At 43.1% G+C, this 20,015-nt stretch overlaps 1 protein-coding gene across 2 annotated transcripts; it reads left to right on the forward strand.

Annotated features, from left to right (window-relative positions):
- The first annotated feature begins 1,026 nt into the window (after positions 1-1,026).
- Positions 1,027-19,647, forward strand: RBM34 (RNA binding motif protein 34). Of its 2 annotated transcripts, XM_020890562.2 has the most exons (11): positions 1,028-1,159; positions 1,258-1,432; positions 1,635-1,771; positions 7,261-7,492; positions 8,942-9,001; positions 12,421-12,464; positions 13,678-13,761; positions 13,901-13,964; positions 16,114-16,153; positions 16,374-16,492; positions 19,310-19,647. In XM_020890562.2, the coding sequence occupies exons 1-11, from the start codon at positions 1,107-1,109 to the stop codon at positions 19,586-19,588; spliced, it is 1,287 nt and encodes a 428-aa protein (XP_020746221.2). In that variant the 5' UTR covers positions 1,028-1,106; the 3' UTR covers positions 19,589-19,647. The 2 variants fall into 2 exon arrangements, with proteins under 2 accessions (XP_020746222.2, XP_020746221.2); XM_020890563.2 differs by lacking the exon at positions 8,942-9,001 and having other exon boundaries at positions 1,027-1,159.
- Positions 19,648-20,015: the final 368 nt, after the last annotated feature.

Raw genomic sequence — 20,015 nt, forward strand, 5'->3', positions numbered from 1 at the left:
GTAAAAGAATTCGCTTGCCAATACAGCTGACTAAAGACGTGTGAGTAGGGAAGATCCCCTGGAGGAGGGCATGGCAACCCACTCCAGTATTCTTGCCTGGAGAATCCCATGGACAGAAGCCTGGCAGGTTACAGTCCATAGGATGGCACAGTCGGACACAACTGAAGCGACTTACCACGCACGCTGAGTTGGTTGAGAAAATCTCATTAGCTTTGAGAGCCAGTGCAGTGAGCTTAGTCGCGCAGTTGTGTGCGACTCTTTGCGGCCCAAGGGATGTAACCCGCCAGGTTCCGCTGTCAATGGGATTCTTCAGGCTTTGAGAGTCAAGGATCTTTTCCTGGTATGATAACGCCGAGCAGGTTAGAGCTGTGCGTATGCTCTGCTTAGTCGCTCAGTCCTGTCCAACTCTTTGAGACCCCATGGACTGTAGCCCGCTAGGCTCCCTCTGTCCATGGCAAGAGTCCTGGAGTGGGTAGCCATGCCCTCCTCCAGGGGATCTTCTCAACCGAGGGATCGAACCCAGGTCTCCCGCGTTGCAGGCAGATACCGTCTGAGCCACAAGCGAAGCCCAGGTTAGAGCTGCGGTCTCCCACAATTTCTTCTCAATTTTACTTTGAAATAATATCAGATTTCAGAAAAGTTGCAAGAGCAGCACAAAGGAGCCCCATGTATCCTTCACACCGATTCATCATTTGTTACTACTGTGTGACTGACGTACATCTTTGTAACCTCATTTCCTGACAAACCTCCTCTGTCTTTGACAACGCAGAGATTCTGGTACGTGGTTTCCCTCTGCTTGGATTGATACCCCACTCGCAGCCTGGCTGATTCTTATTCCTACTTCAGACCTGACCTACTCTCGGAAGATAGGTCTTAGCCAAAGAGAGTTAGGTGCGAACCGATTCGGAAGTCTGGCTCCGACCGGCAGGCTCGCTGTGTCCGCCCCCATCCGCTATCTCCGCCCCTTCGCCCGCTGTCTCGGCTCCTAGCGCGGCCACAGAGACTCCTGGGGCGGAAGGGGCGTGGCTCCGAGAGCCGAGCAGCCGAGACCCGGAAGTGCGGGCTCACGTGGTGCTGCTGCAGGCTGGGAGGCTCTTAGGTGAAGGATGGCCCTGGAAGGGAAGAACAAACGGGAGAAAAAGCAGAGTGCTCAGGAGAGGTGAGTGGCTCGTGGCTCGTCTGCCTGGGTGGGAATGCGTTTGGCGCGAGGGGTGGGGCGTGGAATCATGTCGTTGAGTCTCTGGCGTCCGTGTCTAGAGAGAACCGGGACGATGGCGCTTGTGGGAATCTGGAAGGAGACTATGAGGTTGGACAAGTCGCCAGTAGTTTATTCCGCGGCAAGCAACCCTCCAGGGGCGGTACGGGTCGGCTGGCTTCCCTCTTCGGCTCTGTGAAGCCTCAGCTCCAGCCCGTGTACGTGCCTGTGCCTAAAGTAAGTCACTGCCTTCTACCTCATCATTTACAAAGCATCCCCTGCAAGGTAGGTAGGTTGTTTTAAAGTTGTAAATTGGGGCAGATAGGATCAATTTTCAGTAACTTTCCATTACTGGATGTACCAGTGAGAGAGAAAAGATGCTACTTTAGAAAGACCACTAAATGATGAGGTCTCAAACATAACTTTAAACTTTTAAAAGGAAGCCATCAAAAAAAGGAAACAAGATGAGGAGGAAGAAAGTTCACCCCAAATCCAAAGGCCACTTTTGCAAGAATCTGCCAAAAAAATGAAAGTGAAGAAGAAACTTTCTGATGCAGAGAAGAAGTTGGCAAACAGGTTGGTAAAATTTTTTTAAGTTGATGGTAAAGAAATCAGATGATAACGAAATTGAGATTCTTATACTGGTAATATTCATTTCAGTTTTTTTCCTCACTTTATAGTTCTCTTTAAAATTTTTTTATTAAGTCCCATACATTTTCAAAAATTGAGTAAAGAACCCCATGTACCCAGCATCAGCAGTAATTAATACTTGGCAAATCTTGTTTCATCTTTACCCTGTTCATATCTTCCTCATTGTTTGGAAGCAAATCTAAGACTTAGGTTTCATCTATAAATATTACTGCATGTATATAGAAGGTGAGTTTGGTTTTCTTAAACTTATTCAGTCAGAGATCAGATTCCTCCATTAGTTCAGTTTTTTCAAAAACAGTTTATTTGAATTGAGAGCCATATAACAGTACCAAATAACGTTTCTAGTTAACTTTCCTCAGTCTCTCAGACCACTCTCTTCACGCTTTTTATATCTCTGTTTTCTGTTGGCAGGTGATCTTGTTACCTATTCTGAGAGTTATGAATTGCTAACAGTTGTGAATTACTTCTTTCATCCTCCTCCTGATTGCAGCTATGCACATTTTTAGTTTCTTCCCCTTTTAGAGAAGGGTGTCTTACTCCCTGTCCAAGATTACTGCAGTCACCTGTACTGTTTATATATACCACGTACCTCTTCTGCCTTCTCAGAGGTTATGCCATCAGATACCTACATCCATTTCTCCTCTTTCCTGTGTCTGATCTGTCAACATCTCTCAACATTCTCTTAAAGATTCTCATCTTAAAGAAATCCAACAAACCCCTGTCCACAGACATATGTGAACCCCAAATCTTTCTTTCATCATTGAGCTTTTAGAAAAAGAAGTCTCTACTTGCTCTCTCTTCCTTTTCTTGATCTATCTTCTCTTCCACACACTGGCACTCTGGTTGTTAATTTTTCATTTGATATGACCATACTTCTGAAACAGTGCTCAAGGAAGCCATTCTGACCTAGGTGCCCCATTTAATAGGGAGCACTGCCTCTAACTGTAGCCCTCTCTTTTACATGTCACGTGGTTGCTATTCTTGAAGCTATGGCATTCTTTGATGGCAACCTCTTCTGAGTCTCCAGTTCTCTGTTCCTTCTCACTGTTATCTCAGGCACCTTTCCTTCTGACTCTTCCTTCCTTAAATGTTCATTTTGCTTGGGTTCTGTTCTGGGTCATCTCATGATTCTTTTTTATACCCATCTATCTGGGCAGTCTCCCAGTCTGTGTGGCTCTAGCATTTTGATCTCGCTGTCTCTTTTTAAAACATAGATTTATTTGACTGAGCCAGGTCTTAGTTGTCACACGAGGGGTCTTTTAGTTGCAGCACGTGGGATATAATTCCCTGACCAGGGATGGAAAATGGCCCCCCTGCCTTGGGGTTGCTGAGTCTTAGCCACTGGTGAAAGTGAAAGTGTTAGTTGCTCAGACGTGTCCAACTCTTTGCGATTGCATGGACTGTAACCCTCCAGGCTCCTCTGTCCATGAGATTTTCCAGGCGAGAATACTGGAGTGGGTTGCCATTTCCTTCTCCAGGGGATCTTCCCCACCCAGGGATTGAATCCAGGTCTCCCGCTTTGAGGGCAGATTTTTTACTGTCTGATCCACCAGGGAAGCCCACTGGACCATCAGGGAAATCCCCTGATCTCTGTTGCTTGATCTGTAAACCTGTATATCTGTTTGTCAGCCTGTTCATTGCTCTTGTTTGGTCAGTTGCTCAGTGGTGTCCGACTCTTTGCAACCCCGTGGACTGCAGCACGCCAGCTTCCCTGTCTTTCACCATCTTCGAGAGTTTGCTCAAACTAATGTCCATTGAGTTGGTGATGCCATCCATCATCTTATCTTCTGTCGTCCCCTTCTCCTGCCCTCAATCTTTCCAAGCACCAGGGTCTTTTCCAGTGAGTTGGCTCTTTGCATCAGATGGCCAATATATTGGAGCTTCAGCCTCAGCATCAGTCCTTCCAATGAATACTCAGAGTTGATTTCCTTTAAGATTGACTGGTTGGATCTCCTTGTAATCCAGGGGCTCTCACAGTCTTCAGCACCACAGTTTGGAAGCATCAATTCTTGGGCAGTGGCAAATCATGCGATGGTCTGCTGCCCGTTGGCTTATTCATATACACCTCAAATTCAGGATGCTTCAAACTGATCTCATTATCTTCATCATACCTGTTTCTCTGCATGAGTGGTGCCATCAGCCTTCCAGTTGCCCGAGCCTGTGACTTGGGAGTCATCTTAGACTCCTTCTTTTCCCTACATATCTCATAAGTTGCCAAGTCCTCATGATGCTGTCTTTTAGTTATCTCTTGTAACCCGCTTTCCCTTTTCACCGCCTCTCTTGCTCTGGTGGGTTTGTTGTCTTCTGAGATGCCTACAGTTGTCACTGCCTCCTTACTGGTCTCCGGTACCCAGCCTTGCCACATTCATGACTATCTCCTGCTCTGCTGCCCATAATGTGAAATGCCAGACTGAATGAATCACAAGCTGGAATCAAGACTATCGGGAGAAATACCAGCAACCTCAGATATGCAGATACCACTCTAATGGCAGAAAGTAAAGAGGAACTAAAGAGCCTCTTGATGAGGGTGAAAGAGGAGAGTGAAAAAACTGGCTTAAACCTTAGTATTCAAAAAACTAAGATCATGGCATCTGGTCCCATCACTTCATGGCAAATAAATGGGGGAAAAGTGGAAACAGTGACAGACTTTTTTTTCTTGGGCTTCAGAATCACTGCAGATGGTGACTGCAGCCATGAAATTAAAAGACGATTGCTCCTCGGAAGAAAAGCTATGATAAGTGTAGATAGCGTATTAAAAATAAGACATCACTTTGCTCTGCTACAGTCAAAGCTATGGTGTTTGCAGTGGTCATGTGCAGAATGTGAGAGTTGGACCATAAAGAAGGCTGTGTGCTGAAGAATTGATGCTTTCAAACTATGGTGCTGGAAAAGACTTGAGAGTCGCTTGGACTGCAAGGAGATCAAACCAGTCAATCTTTTTTTTTTTTAATTGTATAATTAACTTTTTTTTCATTTATTTTTATTAGTTGGAGGCTAATTACTTTACAATATTGTAGTGGTTTTTGCCATACATTGACATGAATCAGCCATGGATTTACATGTGTTCCCCATCCTGATCCCCCCTCCCGCCTCCCTCCCCATCCCATCCCTCTGGGTCTTCCCAGTGCACCAGCCCTGAGCACTTGTCTCATGCATCCATCCTGGGCTGGTGATCTGTTTCACCCTTGATAGTATACTTGTTTCAATGCTGTTCTCTCAGATCATCCCACCCTCGCCTTCTCCCACAGAGTCCAAAAGTCTGTTCTGTACATCTGTGTCTCTTTTTCTGTTTTGCATATTGGGTTATCGTTACCATCTTTTTAAATTCCATATATATGCGTTAGTATACTGTATTGGCCTTTATCTTTCTGGCTTACTTCACTCTGTGTAATGGGCTCCAGTTTCATCCATCTCCTTAGAACTGATTCAAATGAATTCTTTTTAATGGCTGAGTGTGTATGTACCACAGCTTCCTTATTCATTCGTCTGCTGATGGGCATCTAGGTTGCTTCCATGTCCTGGCAGTTACAACAGTGCTGCGATGAACATTGGGGTGCACGTGTCTCTTTCAGATCTGGTTTCCTCGGTGTGTATGCCCAGGAGTGGGATTGCTGGGTCATATGGCAGTTCTATTTCCAGTTTTTTAAGGGATCTCCACACTGTTCTCCATAGTGGCTGTACTAGTTTGCATTCCCACCAACAGTGTAAGAGGGTTCCCTTTTCTCCACACCCTCTCCAGCATTTATTGCTTGTAGACTTTTGGATAGCAGCCATCGTGACTCAAACCAGTCAGTCTTAAAGGAAATCAGTCCTGAATATTCATTGGAAAGACTCATGCTGAAGCTCCAATATTTTGGCTACCTGATGCGAAGAACCGATTCATTGGAAAAGACCCTGATGCTGGGAAAGATTGAAGGCAGGAGAAGGGCACGACAGAGAGTGAGATGTTTGGATGGCATCACCAACTCAATGCACATGAATTTAAGCAAACTCCAGGAGATAGTAAAGGACAGTCCTGGTGTGCTGCAGTCCATGGGGTCCCAAAGAAGCGCCACGACTGAGTGGCTGAAGAGCAGCTGCTGCCCACATGACTTTTTCAGGCACCTTCAGGGTCTTCAGGGGTTCCTCATCTTCTGTGGGATAAAATCGAAACACTTTTGCACAACAGGCATGGTCCTTCTTGATCTGGTTCCTACCTTCCTATTGTGTCTCATTTCATTTCACTCCCGCTGCTGCTGCTGCTGCGGCTAAGTCACTTCAGTCGCGTCCGACTCTCAGCGACCCCATGGACCACAGCCTACCAGGCTCCTCCATCCATGGGATTCTCCAGGCAAGAGTACTGGAGTGGGGTGCCATTGCCTCTCCGACTTTACAATACTGGCAGAATTTATTGGGTTGGCCAAAAAGTTCATCCAGGTTTTTCTGTAACATCTTATGGAAAGACCGAAATGACCTTTTTGGCCAAGCCAATAATTTTGATAAGCAGTCCTTTAAATATCGCAGTAGGAAATCTGGTCTCTCCTGTTAGTCACATTGGTTTTACGAAGTTAGGTACTTCGCTGGTCTGTTAACCCTAATAGAGCCCCTGGGAGTGCTGCAGTAACTCTAGAATTTTAGAGCAGAGAATGAAATTAGGCATTGGTAGTCAGTCAGTTCAGTTGCTCAGTCGTGTCCGACTCTTTGCATGAACCACAGCACACCAGGCCTCCCTGTCCATCACCAGCTCCCGAAGTCTACCCAAACTCATGTCCATTGAGTCAGTGATGCCATCCAACCATCTCATCCTCCGTTGTCCCCTTCTCCTCCTGCCTTCAGTCCTTCCCAACGTCAGGGTCTTTTCAAATGAGTCAACTCTTCGCATCAGGTGGCCAAAATACTGGCGTTTCAGCTTCAGCATCACTCCTTCCAATGAACACCCAGGACTGATCTTTAGGATGGACTGGTTGGATCTCCTTGCAGTCCAAGGGACTCTTAAATAAGAGTCTTCTCCAACACCACAGTTCAAAAGCATCAATTTTTCTTTGCTCAGCTTTCTTTATGGTCCAACTCTCAGGTCCATACGTGACTACTGGAAAAACTTAGCCTTGACTAGATGGACCTTTGTTGACATTGGTAGAAGGTAAACTAAATCCCCAAGATCTTCAAGTGAACCAACTTTTGTTTGAGTGATCTTCTGTTGCTTTATTAGTTGGCAGTTTTAACCTATCTTCAGAAATTGACCTTAACTTTTGCTAACTCTTGAGTTTCCTAAAGATACAAGTCACATTTTGATAATGCTGTTTAAATGTAGATGTAATTATGAATGGTAAGTTTATGTATAGGAAAGCCAGAAGGAGGTGGGAAGTATTCTTAATCTGTGCTTTGTCAGATGCTAGACCTGACTTCCATGCCCTCTTTTTTTTTGGCTTAAAAAGAGAAGATGCTTTAGCAAGCGCTGATTTAGAAGAAGAAATTCACCGGAAACAAGGGCAGAAAAGGAAAAATTCTCAACCTAGTGTTACAGTCGCAGATAAAAAAGTACTTGATGATGTAGATGAGACAGTTGTAAATCAAAGAAAGAAAATTCAAATCAACCAAGAAGAAGAGAGATTAAAGAATGAGAGAACTGTGTTTGTTGGTAATTTGCCTGTCACCTGTAATAAGAAGGTGAGTATATAGTCTGTATATTATAAACCTGCAGAGAAATTATTAATTCATCATTTTGTTTTGTGTTTGTGTGTTACTTGCTCAGTCATGTCCGGCTTTGCAAACCCATGGACTGCGGTCCACCAGGTTCCTCTGTCTGTGCAAATATCTAGGCAAGAATACTGGAAAGGGTTGCCATTTCCTCCTCCAGGAAATCTTCTCAACCCAGGGGATTGAACCCAAGTCTCCCACATCGCAGGCAGGTTCTTTATGGTCTGAGCCGCCCGAGGAGGCCATTATCACTTTATTGAATAAGCACATAATTAATAAGTCATTAATATATAATTTCATTATAAGTGACTATGTAAATCATTTGATAGGTTCATTCCAGCATCTGTCTGCTCCTTTCCATTCCCAGAGTCTCTGCTCTAATTGAGGCTTTTGCAAATCTTGTTTGAGCTGTCGCAGTGCTCTCCTCTCTGGTTTTTTCCTCCAGCTTTCTCTTCTGTCGCATGTCACAAGAACAGAAGCGCGGTGTGTGCAGGGATGTTTATTTTTCTTCTTCACTTCTGTCACTAGCACTTGAAACAGTGTCTTGTGTGAATGCATCCTTCCTGAGTGTCCTCCATTATGTGGAGTTCGCTCAACCAAGATATGCCCTGTTCTTTGTGTGTGTTCATGTGATAGTCACCCTGATGTCAGTCCCTTGGGTCAAAATCCTGCTTATCTTTTGAGGAACAGTTTCAGTTCCACTTTCTTAAAACAGTACAAGAAGCTTACTTTCTGATTTTTCCCTTTCCCCTTTGGCCTTTTGTCTCCTAGCTTTTGATCTGTGGTTATTTTGTAGAACATAATCCATTTTCCATAGTAGCATAGTTTTGGTTTGGTTACTTATCTTCGTGTTAGATTATAAGGGCTCAAGGGAAGCGAGTGTTCGTGGAGCTTTACATGTTAAATAAGTTATTTTGGAATTAAAGTTGCTTATAGACATTATTGTATGAGCTGTCAAATATACACATTCGTCACATCCTGAGCCAGTCATAAGAATAATGTATACAGTTACCCAAAGGTTTTTCTTGAATCTGATGGCCTCAGTTCCAGACAATTGGGAAATTTCCCATAGTGACATAAACATCCTTAAAATCCATTTCTGGTTTAAATAAGCCAGTGTGAAAAGATGACAGAATCTATGGAGCATATAATACTAGTTTACATGTAGTAAAAGATTATGAAAGATTGAAAGGTAGAAATGTGTATTTCAGGGATAGTAACATGACTTGTGTTTTTTTGATATATAAGTTTCAGTAAAAACTTTTGTCTTCTAACTGAATAGTTACTTACTTTTCCTGAAATAGTCTTGAAATGTGGTAGGAAAAGATTATCCAACCATTTTACTTAATTCTGTTTTATGGTATTTATTTGATTTTCTTAAAATGGAGTAAAATATATGTATCTTTTTTTTTATTTTAGAAGCTGAAGTCATTTTTTAAAGAGTATGGACAGATAGAATCTGTACGATTTCGTTCTCTGGTATGTTTTCCTTCCTTGAAAGTACATCATCTGAAAATGTATTGCATGTGAATCAGACTTTTTCATGTGTTGGTTTTAGTGAGATGAAGGAGCCCTTGACTTTAACCTTCAGAATCAGCAGGCTCAAATCGAGCGCCAAAGCAGAGTCACACTTGCTGTCTATTACTGACCCTTGGACTTTGTTAGGTAATTTAATGAGTTCACGTAGTAAAGTGATATCCTTCCTAAGAATTGGAGGGTGCATCTGTGACTTTTGTTGTGAGTCAGTTGAACAGGTGGAGACGTTCAACCTATTGAGTAGCATTTCTGGAATCACAGCTGTTCATATGGGGGGCTTGCCTGACTCTGCAGAGCAGTACTTATGCTCTGACATAGAAAGATAAAATATGTTTAATCAGTTTAATGTTAAAGCTTTATGGAAGTAAATGGTATCTGATTTCACCAATTGAGTGCTCTGTAGACCAGTTATAGCCATGTTCCTTGGAACATGAAGAAGCATCATTCATAGATTTTTTTAAAATATAATTAATATGTATTAGAATATAAGAAATGTTTATTCTTTGTTTCAGACTGCTCTTTCTCGGCGTGATTCTCTAAAATGAGGTTTCTCAACCTTGATACCATTGACATTTGATGCTGGATAGTTGTGTGTTGTTGGACCCTGGCCTGTGCAATACAGCATCCCTGGCCTCTACCCGCTAGGTGCCGGTAGCATCCTTCCCACCCAGTGGTAGCAGCCAATTGCCAGACGTCCCCAGCAGGCAGAACTGCCCACTTCTCTAAAAGTGGACCTTTCTTAAGGCTTTGGCACAGTCTCCATGATTACTCTCATGGTGATGGTTTCTCCCGTTTATCACGTGTGTCTTCTCTCAGCCCTTTTGAGTCCTGTCTCCTCAGGTCAGATCCTTGCCTGCCACATCCACAGGGTTGTCCTGCCAGCACCCCGTTTTCAGCCCCTCTGTGCTCACCTCACCCGCATCGCTCCCGTACCCCATCACATGCCATCTGCTGATTATCTCTTCTTTAGTACCTCTCAGACTGCTGGCCTTGGACTCTCTTCTTTAGCCCATCCAGCCTGTTACTTGTCATCTCTGCCTGGTTTTCAACTGTGGTTTCTTCTGAAAATGAGTCATTCCTTTCTATTTCCATTGTCCCCCCTAAGTTTTCACTTCTTGCCAAAATAGTTGGCAGAGGCCTATTACAGTTCCTGCTTTCAGTCTGCCTCACATGTATCCAGCACACCTCTGTCTACTTAATCTTCCTAAAGCGCTTCTTCCTGGAACTCCTAACCCGAAATCCCTCTCCTCCACCTCCGCTCCCGTGAACATCACACACACACGAACACACACGCACGCCTGCCTCGGCTTGGCGTTCTCCTTGAGGAGGCAGCCCGGCTTCTTCAGTATCCCTGAATCACTGGTGAGTCAGGTGAGCCTGCCATCTGCCCTCCGGCCCCCGGCACCGCACCGCAGGCCTTAGGAGGCGGCCGTGACATTGTGATGCTGCTCCTGCAGCCCAGCTGCCCCTGGGGTCACCAGCACCTGGTTCACATCAAATATGTATGGAGGTGCCTAAAATCTTGTCATTTTTCTAGCTGTTCCTTCTTCCCGATATCCTGACGGCCTGCGCGGGGTGGCCCTGGGGCCCTGCACTCTTCCACACATGACCTGCATGCATCTTGGGTGCTGCGCTTGCAGCAGATCATACCCACCCTTGGCCTCTGCTCAGTTCTTTGTTTTTTTAACTTAGGTAAAATTGGTATGTGACGTTATGTTAATTTCAGGCGTTAATGTAGCAGTCAGCGTCTGTTTACACTACGGAGTGGTCACCACAATGAGTCCAGTCACCATCTGTCACTGTGCACTTGAGCCCTTCACTCATTTTGCCCACTCTCTACCCCCTTCTCTCTGGGTCTCCACCAGTCTGTTCTCTGTATCTCTTGAGTTTTATTTTGTTTTTTAATTTGGTCATATTGTGAGGCTTGTAGGATTTTAGTTTCCCAACCTGGGACCAAACCTGGGCCCTTGGCAGTGAGAGCACAGCGTGCTAACCACTGGACTACTGGGGAATTCCCTGTTTTGTTTTTCAGATTGCACGCATAAGTGACATCATAGGGTATTTGTCTTTATTTCCCTTAGCATACCCTCAGCATGTATCTATGTTGTTGCAAATGGCAAGATTGCCTTCTTTTTTATGGCTGAGTAGTATTTCACTGTATGTATATTCTGGCAGTCCTTCTTAAACTCTCATTTTGCCCATCAAGATAATATGTATTTCTCAGAAGGCATTTAAGATGTCACTTATTCAAGGCTTTTTGATAACTTTATAACATCAAGTGGTATTTTTTCCCTCTGAATCCCTTTTGTAATTGACTGCCTTATGCTCTGTCTGTTCATGCTTACCTCTAATAGCAGGGCACAGGCCCCCGAGAGCTCTTGGAATGCACCAAGCAGATGTGCTTTGATGCCTGGCATTCACACATTGATTATTCATGTGGGCATTTCTCACGTCTTGTGCTGTATTTCTGTCTATATTCTGAGAATTTTACCATTTGTTAGTTTGAGCAAGACAAACTCAGAAGTAGTAGTTGAAATTTCTTACTTTTACTATGTGAACTATCAAATGACTAAAAGACAAGTTTTCTAGAGGAGATTTATAGTGACTGCCCTAAATAAGATGGGTGTTTATAGATACCCCTGGACTGTGAACTCGGCAGTTTGTATCTTTTTACCTTCCTGTTCAAGTACCTGGTGGTATTTGGCACATTGCTGTTAGTCACCTTGTTGACTTGAATTCCCACCTTCTCCATAAAGTTTTCCCTACCTGTTCCCATCACTCTCAGGTACTATGTATGACTGAAAATAGCATGATCCTGAAAAAAGGGAGATTCCATTATTTGTCCAAGGACAGATACTGAAGGGTTTTGCTTTGTTTTTGCCAGTTGACTTATATAAACTCTTAGAGGTAGGAGTGAAGTCATGTTTTCTTATATTATTTATCAATTAAGTTAGACATATTTAAAATCATATAGGATATTCAATAAAATGTCAACTTAGAAGTATCTCTTTTTTCCATGCTCATTTTATAAAACAATTTTCCTTAACACTCTTCACATGTGTCTTCAACAACATTGTCCCCTCATATGACCAGCAACCCCTTCAAGTCATCCGTTATTTCCGCCTAGTTTGAGAGTCGCTGCCTGTGAGATCTGAGTATGGCACTGTCATTGGAAGTGTTTGTCCTCAGCCACAAGGACCCATTCATGCAACACTTGGACAGTTGTTTCTGATTCAGTATTATCCTTAGTTTTTTATTCCATATCGGAGTTAGGTATTTATAATTCAATTAATTAAAATATAATTATTTTGAAATAATGTCAAATGATTACTTTCCTGTAATACTTTTTTTTTCTCTTAAAGATTCCAGCAGAGGGAACTTTGTCCAAAAAGTTGGCGGCAATAAAGTAGGTTTATAATTAGAGAAAGGGAGTACTTATAAATTCTCTTCCATTTTGGTGAAAAATGAGATAATTTCTTAACCTCACAGATGTTTATATTTGGATGAACCATCATGGTTTATTGTTTCTGATGTCTGTAATAACATATAAATTTGTCAGATGTGTGTCTTCAAGCCTCAATGTAAGTTGTAGAGTCACAGAAAGAATTGCAGAATAACTTAAAATGATTCATGAGCAATGAGAAATTTCTGAGATGTTTAATCAGACATAGTGTGTGAAGAGAATAAGAAAGTTTTGCAAAAAAAAAAAGGGAAAAGAAAGTTTTGCATCTAAATATTCTATTATAAATCACAAGCATCACATTTCATCAGTGCTAAGGCACACATTTCCTGTAACTTAAGCTCAAAATGCATCTTCAAATCAGAGGTGCCTCATGATTGCTATTGGCTGGCCAGGTTTTTCCAGGGAAATTCTTTAGGTCAAACCATAAGATAAATGGGGAATCAGGTTAAACAGGATTCTAAAGACTTTTCAAGTGGAAAACTGTATAAACCAAAGTGTGTCTCGGGGTCGACACTTAGGTGATAAAAGCACATAGACGGGAAGTAGTTCCTATAAAGGTGGGCGTGGTGGTTGCCTTTGAAGGGGAAGGGCTGCGGTTGTTGGGGCCACAGAGAGGCTAAGGGGGTGCTAAGCACTTTGTTGTTTCAGTCGTGTCTGACTCTTGGCGACCCCGTGGACTGCAGCCCGCCAGCCTTCTCTGTCCACGGGATTCTCCAGGCAAGAATGCTGGAGTGGGTTGCTATTTGGGTATTACCCTGTTAATGGTTTCCTTAGCTATACACGTTTACAGGTTTGTACAGCTTTTATTTTACAGTAAAAAGGAAAAAGCAAGTTTTTTTTTCCCATTTGTGTGTGTATTAGATCCAGAGCTGCAGCTAAGGTGACAGTTGGTGATGTGGTGGGATTGCCTGGGGTGGGCTCCTGCTTTCTCAGAGTGACGACCGGGAAGAGGGCATGGGTCACGTGTTTCACCATTATCTGTACCAGTTGTGTGTTAGTTTTTGGATTATTACTAAATGTTTATGAAAAGAATTTATGAAAATCCTTCCAGAAATTCTTGTCATAGGTGTTGATTGAGAGTGTTAAACGAGCTGTATTTATTTTAGTGACTTTGGGATTAGCAAATTTTACAGTCTTTTTTTTTTTTTTTATGTAGGCGTAAAATTCATCCCGATCAGAAAAATATTAATGCTTACGTTGTGTTTAAGGATGAGAGTGCTGCTACAAAAGCACTGGAAAGGTAATTTCGTCTCTTTGATGTTTGAGCAGAATTATTCTGAGTCCATTCTCTCTTTATTCTTTGGATTCACTTCAGATTAAACACTCCAGTAGCTCAGTGCCTGCTTTTAATAACCATTTTCCCTTCATATTTATAACAGAAATGGGGCCCAGTTTGCAGAAGGATTTCGTGTTAGAGTGGATCTTGCAACCGAGACCTCCTCCGTAAGTAGTTCTTGCCCTGTCTGAAGAACATTTTCTTCTGAGCTTGTGCTGGGAGAAGAGTTGGGTTAGCTGGGAGCGTGGGGAATTAGAGGAAACCGCCTCTGCCCTCTGTGGTCTCAGCGTGGGCACCTGGGGCGGGCAAGGGCTTAAGTCAGCATTGCTCATTCCTGCTTATGCTCAGCCACTTCAGTCGTGTCCGACTCTTTGCAGCCCCACGGACCGTAGCCCACCAGGCTCCTCTGTCCATGGGATTTCCCAGGCAAGAACACTGGAGCGGATTGCCATGTCTCCTCCAGGGGATCTTCTCAAGCCAGGGATGGAACCCACATCTCCTGCATTGACAGGTGGATTCTTTACCACTAAACCACCTGGGAAGCCTTTAGCTTTTGATTTTTTTTTTTCTATTTGGTTGTGCCATGTGGCATGTAGGATCTTAGCTCCCCAAACCAGGGATTGAACTTGCACTCCCTATGTTGGAAGCATAGAGTCTTAACCATTGGACTACCAGGGAAGTCCAAGTCAGCATTAGCTTCAAGAAAGTGGTTCCCCAGACTTTTGGACTCAGTGAGAGAAGGCACGGGTGGGATGATTTGAGAGAATAGCATTGAAACATGTATATTATCATATGTGAAACAGATCGCCAGTCCAGGTTCGATGCATGAGACAGGGTGCTCAGAGCTGGTGCACTGGGATGACCCAGAGGGATGGGATGGGGAGGGAGGTAGGAGGGAGGTTGGGATGGGGGACACATGTACACTCATGGCTGATTCATGTCAATGTCTGGCAAAAACCACCACAATATTGTAATTAGCCTCCAATTAAAATTAATTAATTAAAAAAGTGGTTCCCACTCCTATGTCAGATCCAATAATCCTAGAGAGTGTGGCTGGAAGGTATATTAAAGAACATCAGAGCCAGCACCTTATTTATAGACTAAGGTCTGGAGTTAAATTACTCATTAACAGTGTTTAGTTCCTGCTCTGTGTCAGGGGTTCAGTGCTGAGACACAGTCTCAATTGTCTAGGAGTTCGCAGTATAAAGGTAAAGGTGAGCAGATGGGCTGACCATGGCACTGTTTTAGGATAAATTCTGTCATAAACATCAGCTCAGGAATGGGCCACTCAGTGTGGGAGGTTGCCAGCAAGAAGGGACAAAGGAGGGTTTCCTGGAGAGCAGGTGTTCTATCAGTGTTATATGGGAAAAAAAATTTTGAACACTGAATGCTGGGACCAAACCTAATCCTTTGTGGGGGTTCCAAGAGCTCAATAAAGTTATTAGTGGGTGGAGTGTGAAAAGGGGCCACAGAGTTGCCGTTGGAGGAATAGGTGGAGGGCAGTCATGATGACCCCGGCCTGCCATGTCGAGGAGTCTGGGTTTTGTTCAGAAGCTTTTCCTCAGGGTCTCTTGAAATGAATGAAGCATGAGTTGGTAAGAACTCACTGCAGAGACAGAATGTGTTACTGTTGGTGTCAGGGTGGCTAGGTGAGAAATGACCAAGGCCTGGCTGGCTGTCCTGGCTTTGATGGTGGACCTGGCACCAAATAGCAAACTGGCCTGAGGGGCCCAATGTTTGCTCCCCGTTTTTGTGAATAAAGTTTTATTGCTACACAACCATACCCATACGTACTCAGCCATGTCCGACTCTGCAACCCCGTGGATTGTAGCCCGCCAGCTCCTCTGTATGGGGTTCTTCAGGCAAGAACACGAGTGGGTGGCCGTTTCCTCCTCTAGCGAATCTTTCTGACCCAGGAATCGAACCCAAGTCTCTTGCATTGGCAGGCGGATGCTTTCCCACTGACCCACCTGGGAAGCCCATTAGTTCTGTGTTATTTTGCTTTAACAGCAGAGGTAAGGGGTGCCTGAAATAGTTGCTTTCTGGCCCTTTACAGAAGAAGCGTGCCCACCCCCAAAGGAGCAGGCCTTCCTCGAGCACCGCCCTGTTGGCTGTGCCAGCCGTGGGCAGACGCCACTCCTCGCTCTGGGGATCATGCTCCTGCCAAAGATGGCAGAAGCCAAACCCACCAGGGGCCTGAGAGGCAGGGCAGCCAGGAGGTGGAGCCGGTCAGACCTGTGTGGTGAGGGAAAGAGTGGACTTCGTGGTGACTTCCGTTTTCTCTTTCATGAGTGACACTTTCATTTTGTGTTTCAGAGGGACAAGAGGTCCGTATTTGTGGGGAACCTCCCATACAGTAAGTTTGTTTAAATAAGTATCTGTCTGTCATTGAAGTAATGCAGATAACACCCGACTGGTCGCTCAGTGTTTTGCTCTAAGACTAACTTTAGAAAGTGTGGAGTGTAACTTGACTGATTACTGCAAGGCTGTGCTTACCTTGATGAATGATTAAACATCTCTAACTTCCTGAGGCCATGTCAAGTCCTCACTTCCCCTTTGGTTGAACCTGTTTTCAGAAGTTGAAGAATCTGCAGTTGAGAAGCACTTTTCGGCCTGTGGGAACGTTGTGGCTGTGAGGATTGTGCGGGATCAAGTGACTGGCGTCGGCAGAGGCTTTGGCTACGTGCTCTTTGAGGTACGGAGGTTAATGTGTCGTCACTGTCCTTGAAACGTGTTGGGGGAGGCGGTCCCATCGTTCAGCCGTAGCTCTCACTGTCACCTCAAATTGCACCTAAGTAAGTTCATAACCTGCCGTAATAGAGCAGTTTCTAAAACTGCATCTAACCTTGTGATGTCCTGGTTGTTTCTCCATATTAATGTCATGAAATAATGTTTTATTTATTGATTGATTTTTGCTTTTGTATCTTTCTTATTTATTCTTAACTAGAGGATAATTGCTTTACAGTACTCTGTTGGTTTTGCCATTCATCAGCATGAATCAGCTACAGGTGTATTTATGTCCCCTGCTTCCTGAACCTCACTGCCACCTCCCACCCATCCTGCCCCTCTAGGTTTTCACAGAGCACCAACTCTGTGCCCCCTGCATCATATAGCAAATTCCCACTGGCTGGCTATTTTACATGTGTTAGTATGTTTCCAGGTAGTATGTTTCTCTCAATTCAGGCCCTCTCTTTCCCCCACTGTGTCCATAACTCTGTTCTCTATGTCTGCATTTCCGCTGCTGCCCTGCAAATAGGTTCATCAGTACTATCTTTCTAGATTCCATATATATGTATTAATATTTTCTATTGTTTTTCTGACTTACTTTGTATAATAGACTCTATTTTAATCCACCTCATTAAAACTGACTCAGATGGCTTTCTTTCTATGGCTGAGTAATATTCCATTGTGTACACGTACCACAACTTCTTCACCCAGTCATCTGTCGATGGACATCTAGGTTGCTTCCCTGTCCTAGCTATTGTAAATAGTGCTGCACTGAACATTAGGGTACTACATGCATCTTTTTCGGTTATGGTTTCTTATGCCCAGTGGTGGGATTGTTGGGTCAAATGGTAGGTTTATTCCTAGTCTTTCAAGTAATCTCCATATCGTTCTCCATAGTGGCTGCATCAATTTACATTCCCAACAGTTGCCATTTGTTGCAAAGAGGTTGCCATTTGTCCACACCCTGTCCAGCATTTATTGTTTGTAGACTTTTTGATGATGACCATTCTGACCAGTTGAAGTGATAGCTCATTGTAGTTTGATTTGCATTTCTCTAATGTGAGGGATGTTGAGCATCTTTTCATGTGTTTATTAGCCATCTGTATGTCTTTGGAGAAATGTGCGCTAGGTCTTCTGCCTACTTTTTGATTGGGTTTTTCTGGTATTGAACTGCATGAGCTGCTTGTATATTTTGGAAATTAATCCTTTGTCAGTTGTTTCATTAAATAATGTTTTAGATGCTGGCTTTTGAAAGTGCTGGGCTTCCCTGGTGGCTCAGCAGGACAGAATCCACCTGCCCGTGCAGGAGATGCAGGTTCAGTCTCTGGATTGGGGAAAATCCCCTAGAGAAGGAAATGGCAACCCACTCTAGTTTTTGCCTGGGAAATCCCATGGACAGAGGAGCCTGGTGGGCTACAATTCATGGGGTCTCCAAGAGTCAGACACAACTTAGTGACTAAACAACAACATTAAAGGTATTAAATCTCCAAACCTCTACCTTCTGTAAAAGGAGAAAATTGACTGTTCACTCAGCTAGAAGAAAATTTTAGTTTTTGTTACACAGTTTATGTTTAGTTTGCTAAAAATTAGCCAGTACCTTGGGTCTGAAATTACTGGAATACATGTACAACCCAAAGGCACTTAAGTTTTTCTTCCCTCTGCAATCACCCCTTCACACATTTCCTCTCAGTGTTTACCTCTGCTTTTTTTTTTTTTTACCTCTGCCTTTTTATGGTCATACTTAATACTTGTGAACATAAGGTTCTGTAACCTGCCTTTATGCTGTTCTCTATTGTGTAAGTATGTTCCATTGAGGGATGTAACATAATTTATACTGTCTTCCCTTGTGTTTCCCAAATGTCACACATATGTACTGTCTTCTCTTTTTCCCTATAATAATGAAATTGGAGCGATTGTTTTCTCCTTCGAATGTTTGCCTCCATTTTTGGATTACTTCTTTAGGAAAGTTCCCCAGTGGGTTATCACTAACCAGATCAAGACATGTGACTGTTTTTAAGGCTCTTTGTATGTGGACCAGATGGGTTTGAAGGAAGGGACTCACAGCCTGATGCTTCCGTCATGACTGTGGTGTAACAATCTCACTGTCTCTCTGCTCTCTGTCTTCTGACTACTGATAAGTTTGTAAATCCCTGTGACCAACATGTCATGAATATTTAGAGTTGTTAACACTGAGTTAGAATAAAAGAGTAACAGTATTTGGGGTTTAAACGGCACCCTGAAGGCATCTAGTCTGACATCTCTGTTCTCAAATGAACCAGTACAGCAGGGGCTTTGCAGGAAGAGACTCGTGAGGAGGAGCTTTATTGGTTTAAAAGGCCACATAGGATTGATCTGCTTAGTTGAAAGTTCATTTTTCATTGAGAAAAATGAAGCCTCTTTGATTGTGGCCTTACCTGGTCATTTGAGAAGGCAGCCTAAGTGCTTCCTGGGGAGAAACGCATGAGGGTGCATGATTAAACTGCAAGCACAGCTGCTGAAACACTGGGGCTTGGACTTCCTACCTGTGGAAGTGAGCGGGGTTTCTACTTTTTCTTTCTTTGGCCACACCAAGGCAGGTGAGATCTCTTTGTTCCCAACAAGGGATGGAACCTATGCCCCCTGCAGTGGAAACACAGAATTCTAACCACTGACCTGCCAGGGAATTCCCGACAGGGGTTTCTGTATTATAAGCTTGAAGATTATTCTAATCCATAAAAGTTGTAATTTTGCTTGATTCTTTGCAGATGAGTTTCTGTAAAATTTAATAAATTGATTTTTATTACAGAATACAGATGCTGTTCATCTTGCTCTGAAATTAAATAATTCTGAATTGATGGGAAGAAAACTTAGAGTCATGCGTTCTGTCCATAAAGAAAAGTTAAAACAAAATTCAAATCCTAGTTTGAAGAACGTCAGTAAACCTAAGCAGGGACTTAACTTTGCTTCAAAAAGTGCACAAAATTCTAAAGGTTTGTTTATTGGAGAAAAAGCTGTTCTCATGAAGAAGAAAAGAAAAGGACAGAAGAAAAGTAGACAAACTAAGATACAGAAAAAGCAGAAGTAACAACCCGAAGCTTTTTTTTTCCTTCACTTACTACTGGTAATAAAATTGTGATAAATCCATGTACTGAGTTTCAGAATTTTTTATATATGTGAAAGATGGACACTTTTTCAGTTATTCATGTTGTAATGCTACCTTTGAAGCAACTATTTTAAGATGCAGCAGTTCAGTCATCATGTAATACTGCTGATAGTATGAGAGATGATTTTAAGTGTAGGGTGAACATTTAGAATTTTAGTGGTTATGTATTATTCTATCATAGGTTGCAAATATACCTGTCATTTTAAAGAATTACTTGAGATGAGACTAAATTTAAAAGTGAGTAAATTTAAATAAAAATGAAACAACCATAATACTTACTGTACCTAGACAAAGTATCTAAATAAAAGTGGGAATACTGATTGATCTGAGGTCAAATGATAATCCCTAA

Source organism: Odocoileus virginianus, chromosome 7, assembly GCF_023699985.2.
Source record: "Odocoileus virginianus isolate 20LAN1187 ecotype Illinois chromosome 7, Ovbor_1.2, whole genome shotgun sequence".
Taxonomy (NCBI): Eukaryota; Metazoa; Chordata; class Mammalia; order Artiodactyla; family Cervidae; genus Odocoileus; species Odocoileus virginianus.

Coding starts and splice junctions, on each gene's coding strand:
- RBM34 (XM_020890562.2), top strand. CDS start 1,107: ATGGCCCTGGAAGGGAAGAACAAACGGGAGAAAAAGCAGAGTGCTCAG. Junction 1,433..1,634: donor TGTACGTGCCTGTGCCTAAA/GTAAGTCACTGC, acceptor AACTTTTAAAAG/GAAGCCATCAAAAAAAGGAA. Junction 16,154..16,373: donor TGTGGGGAACCTCCCATACA/GTAAGTTTGTTT, acceptor ACCTGTTTTCAG/AAGTTGAAGAATCTGCAGTT.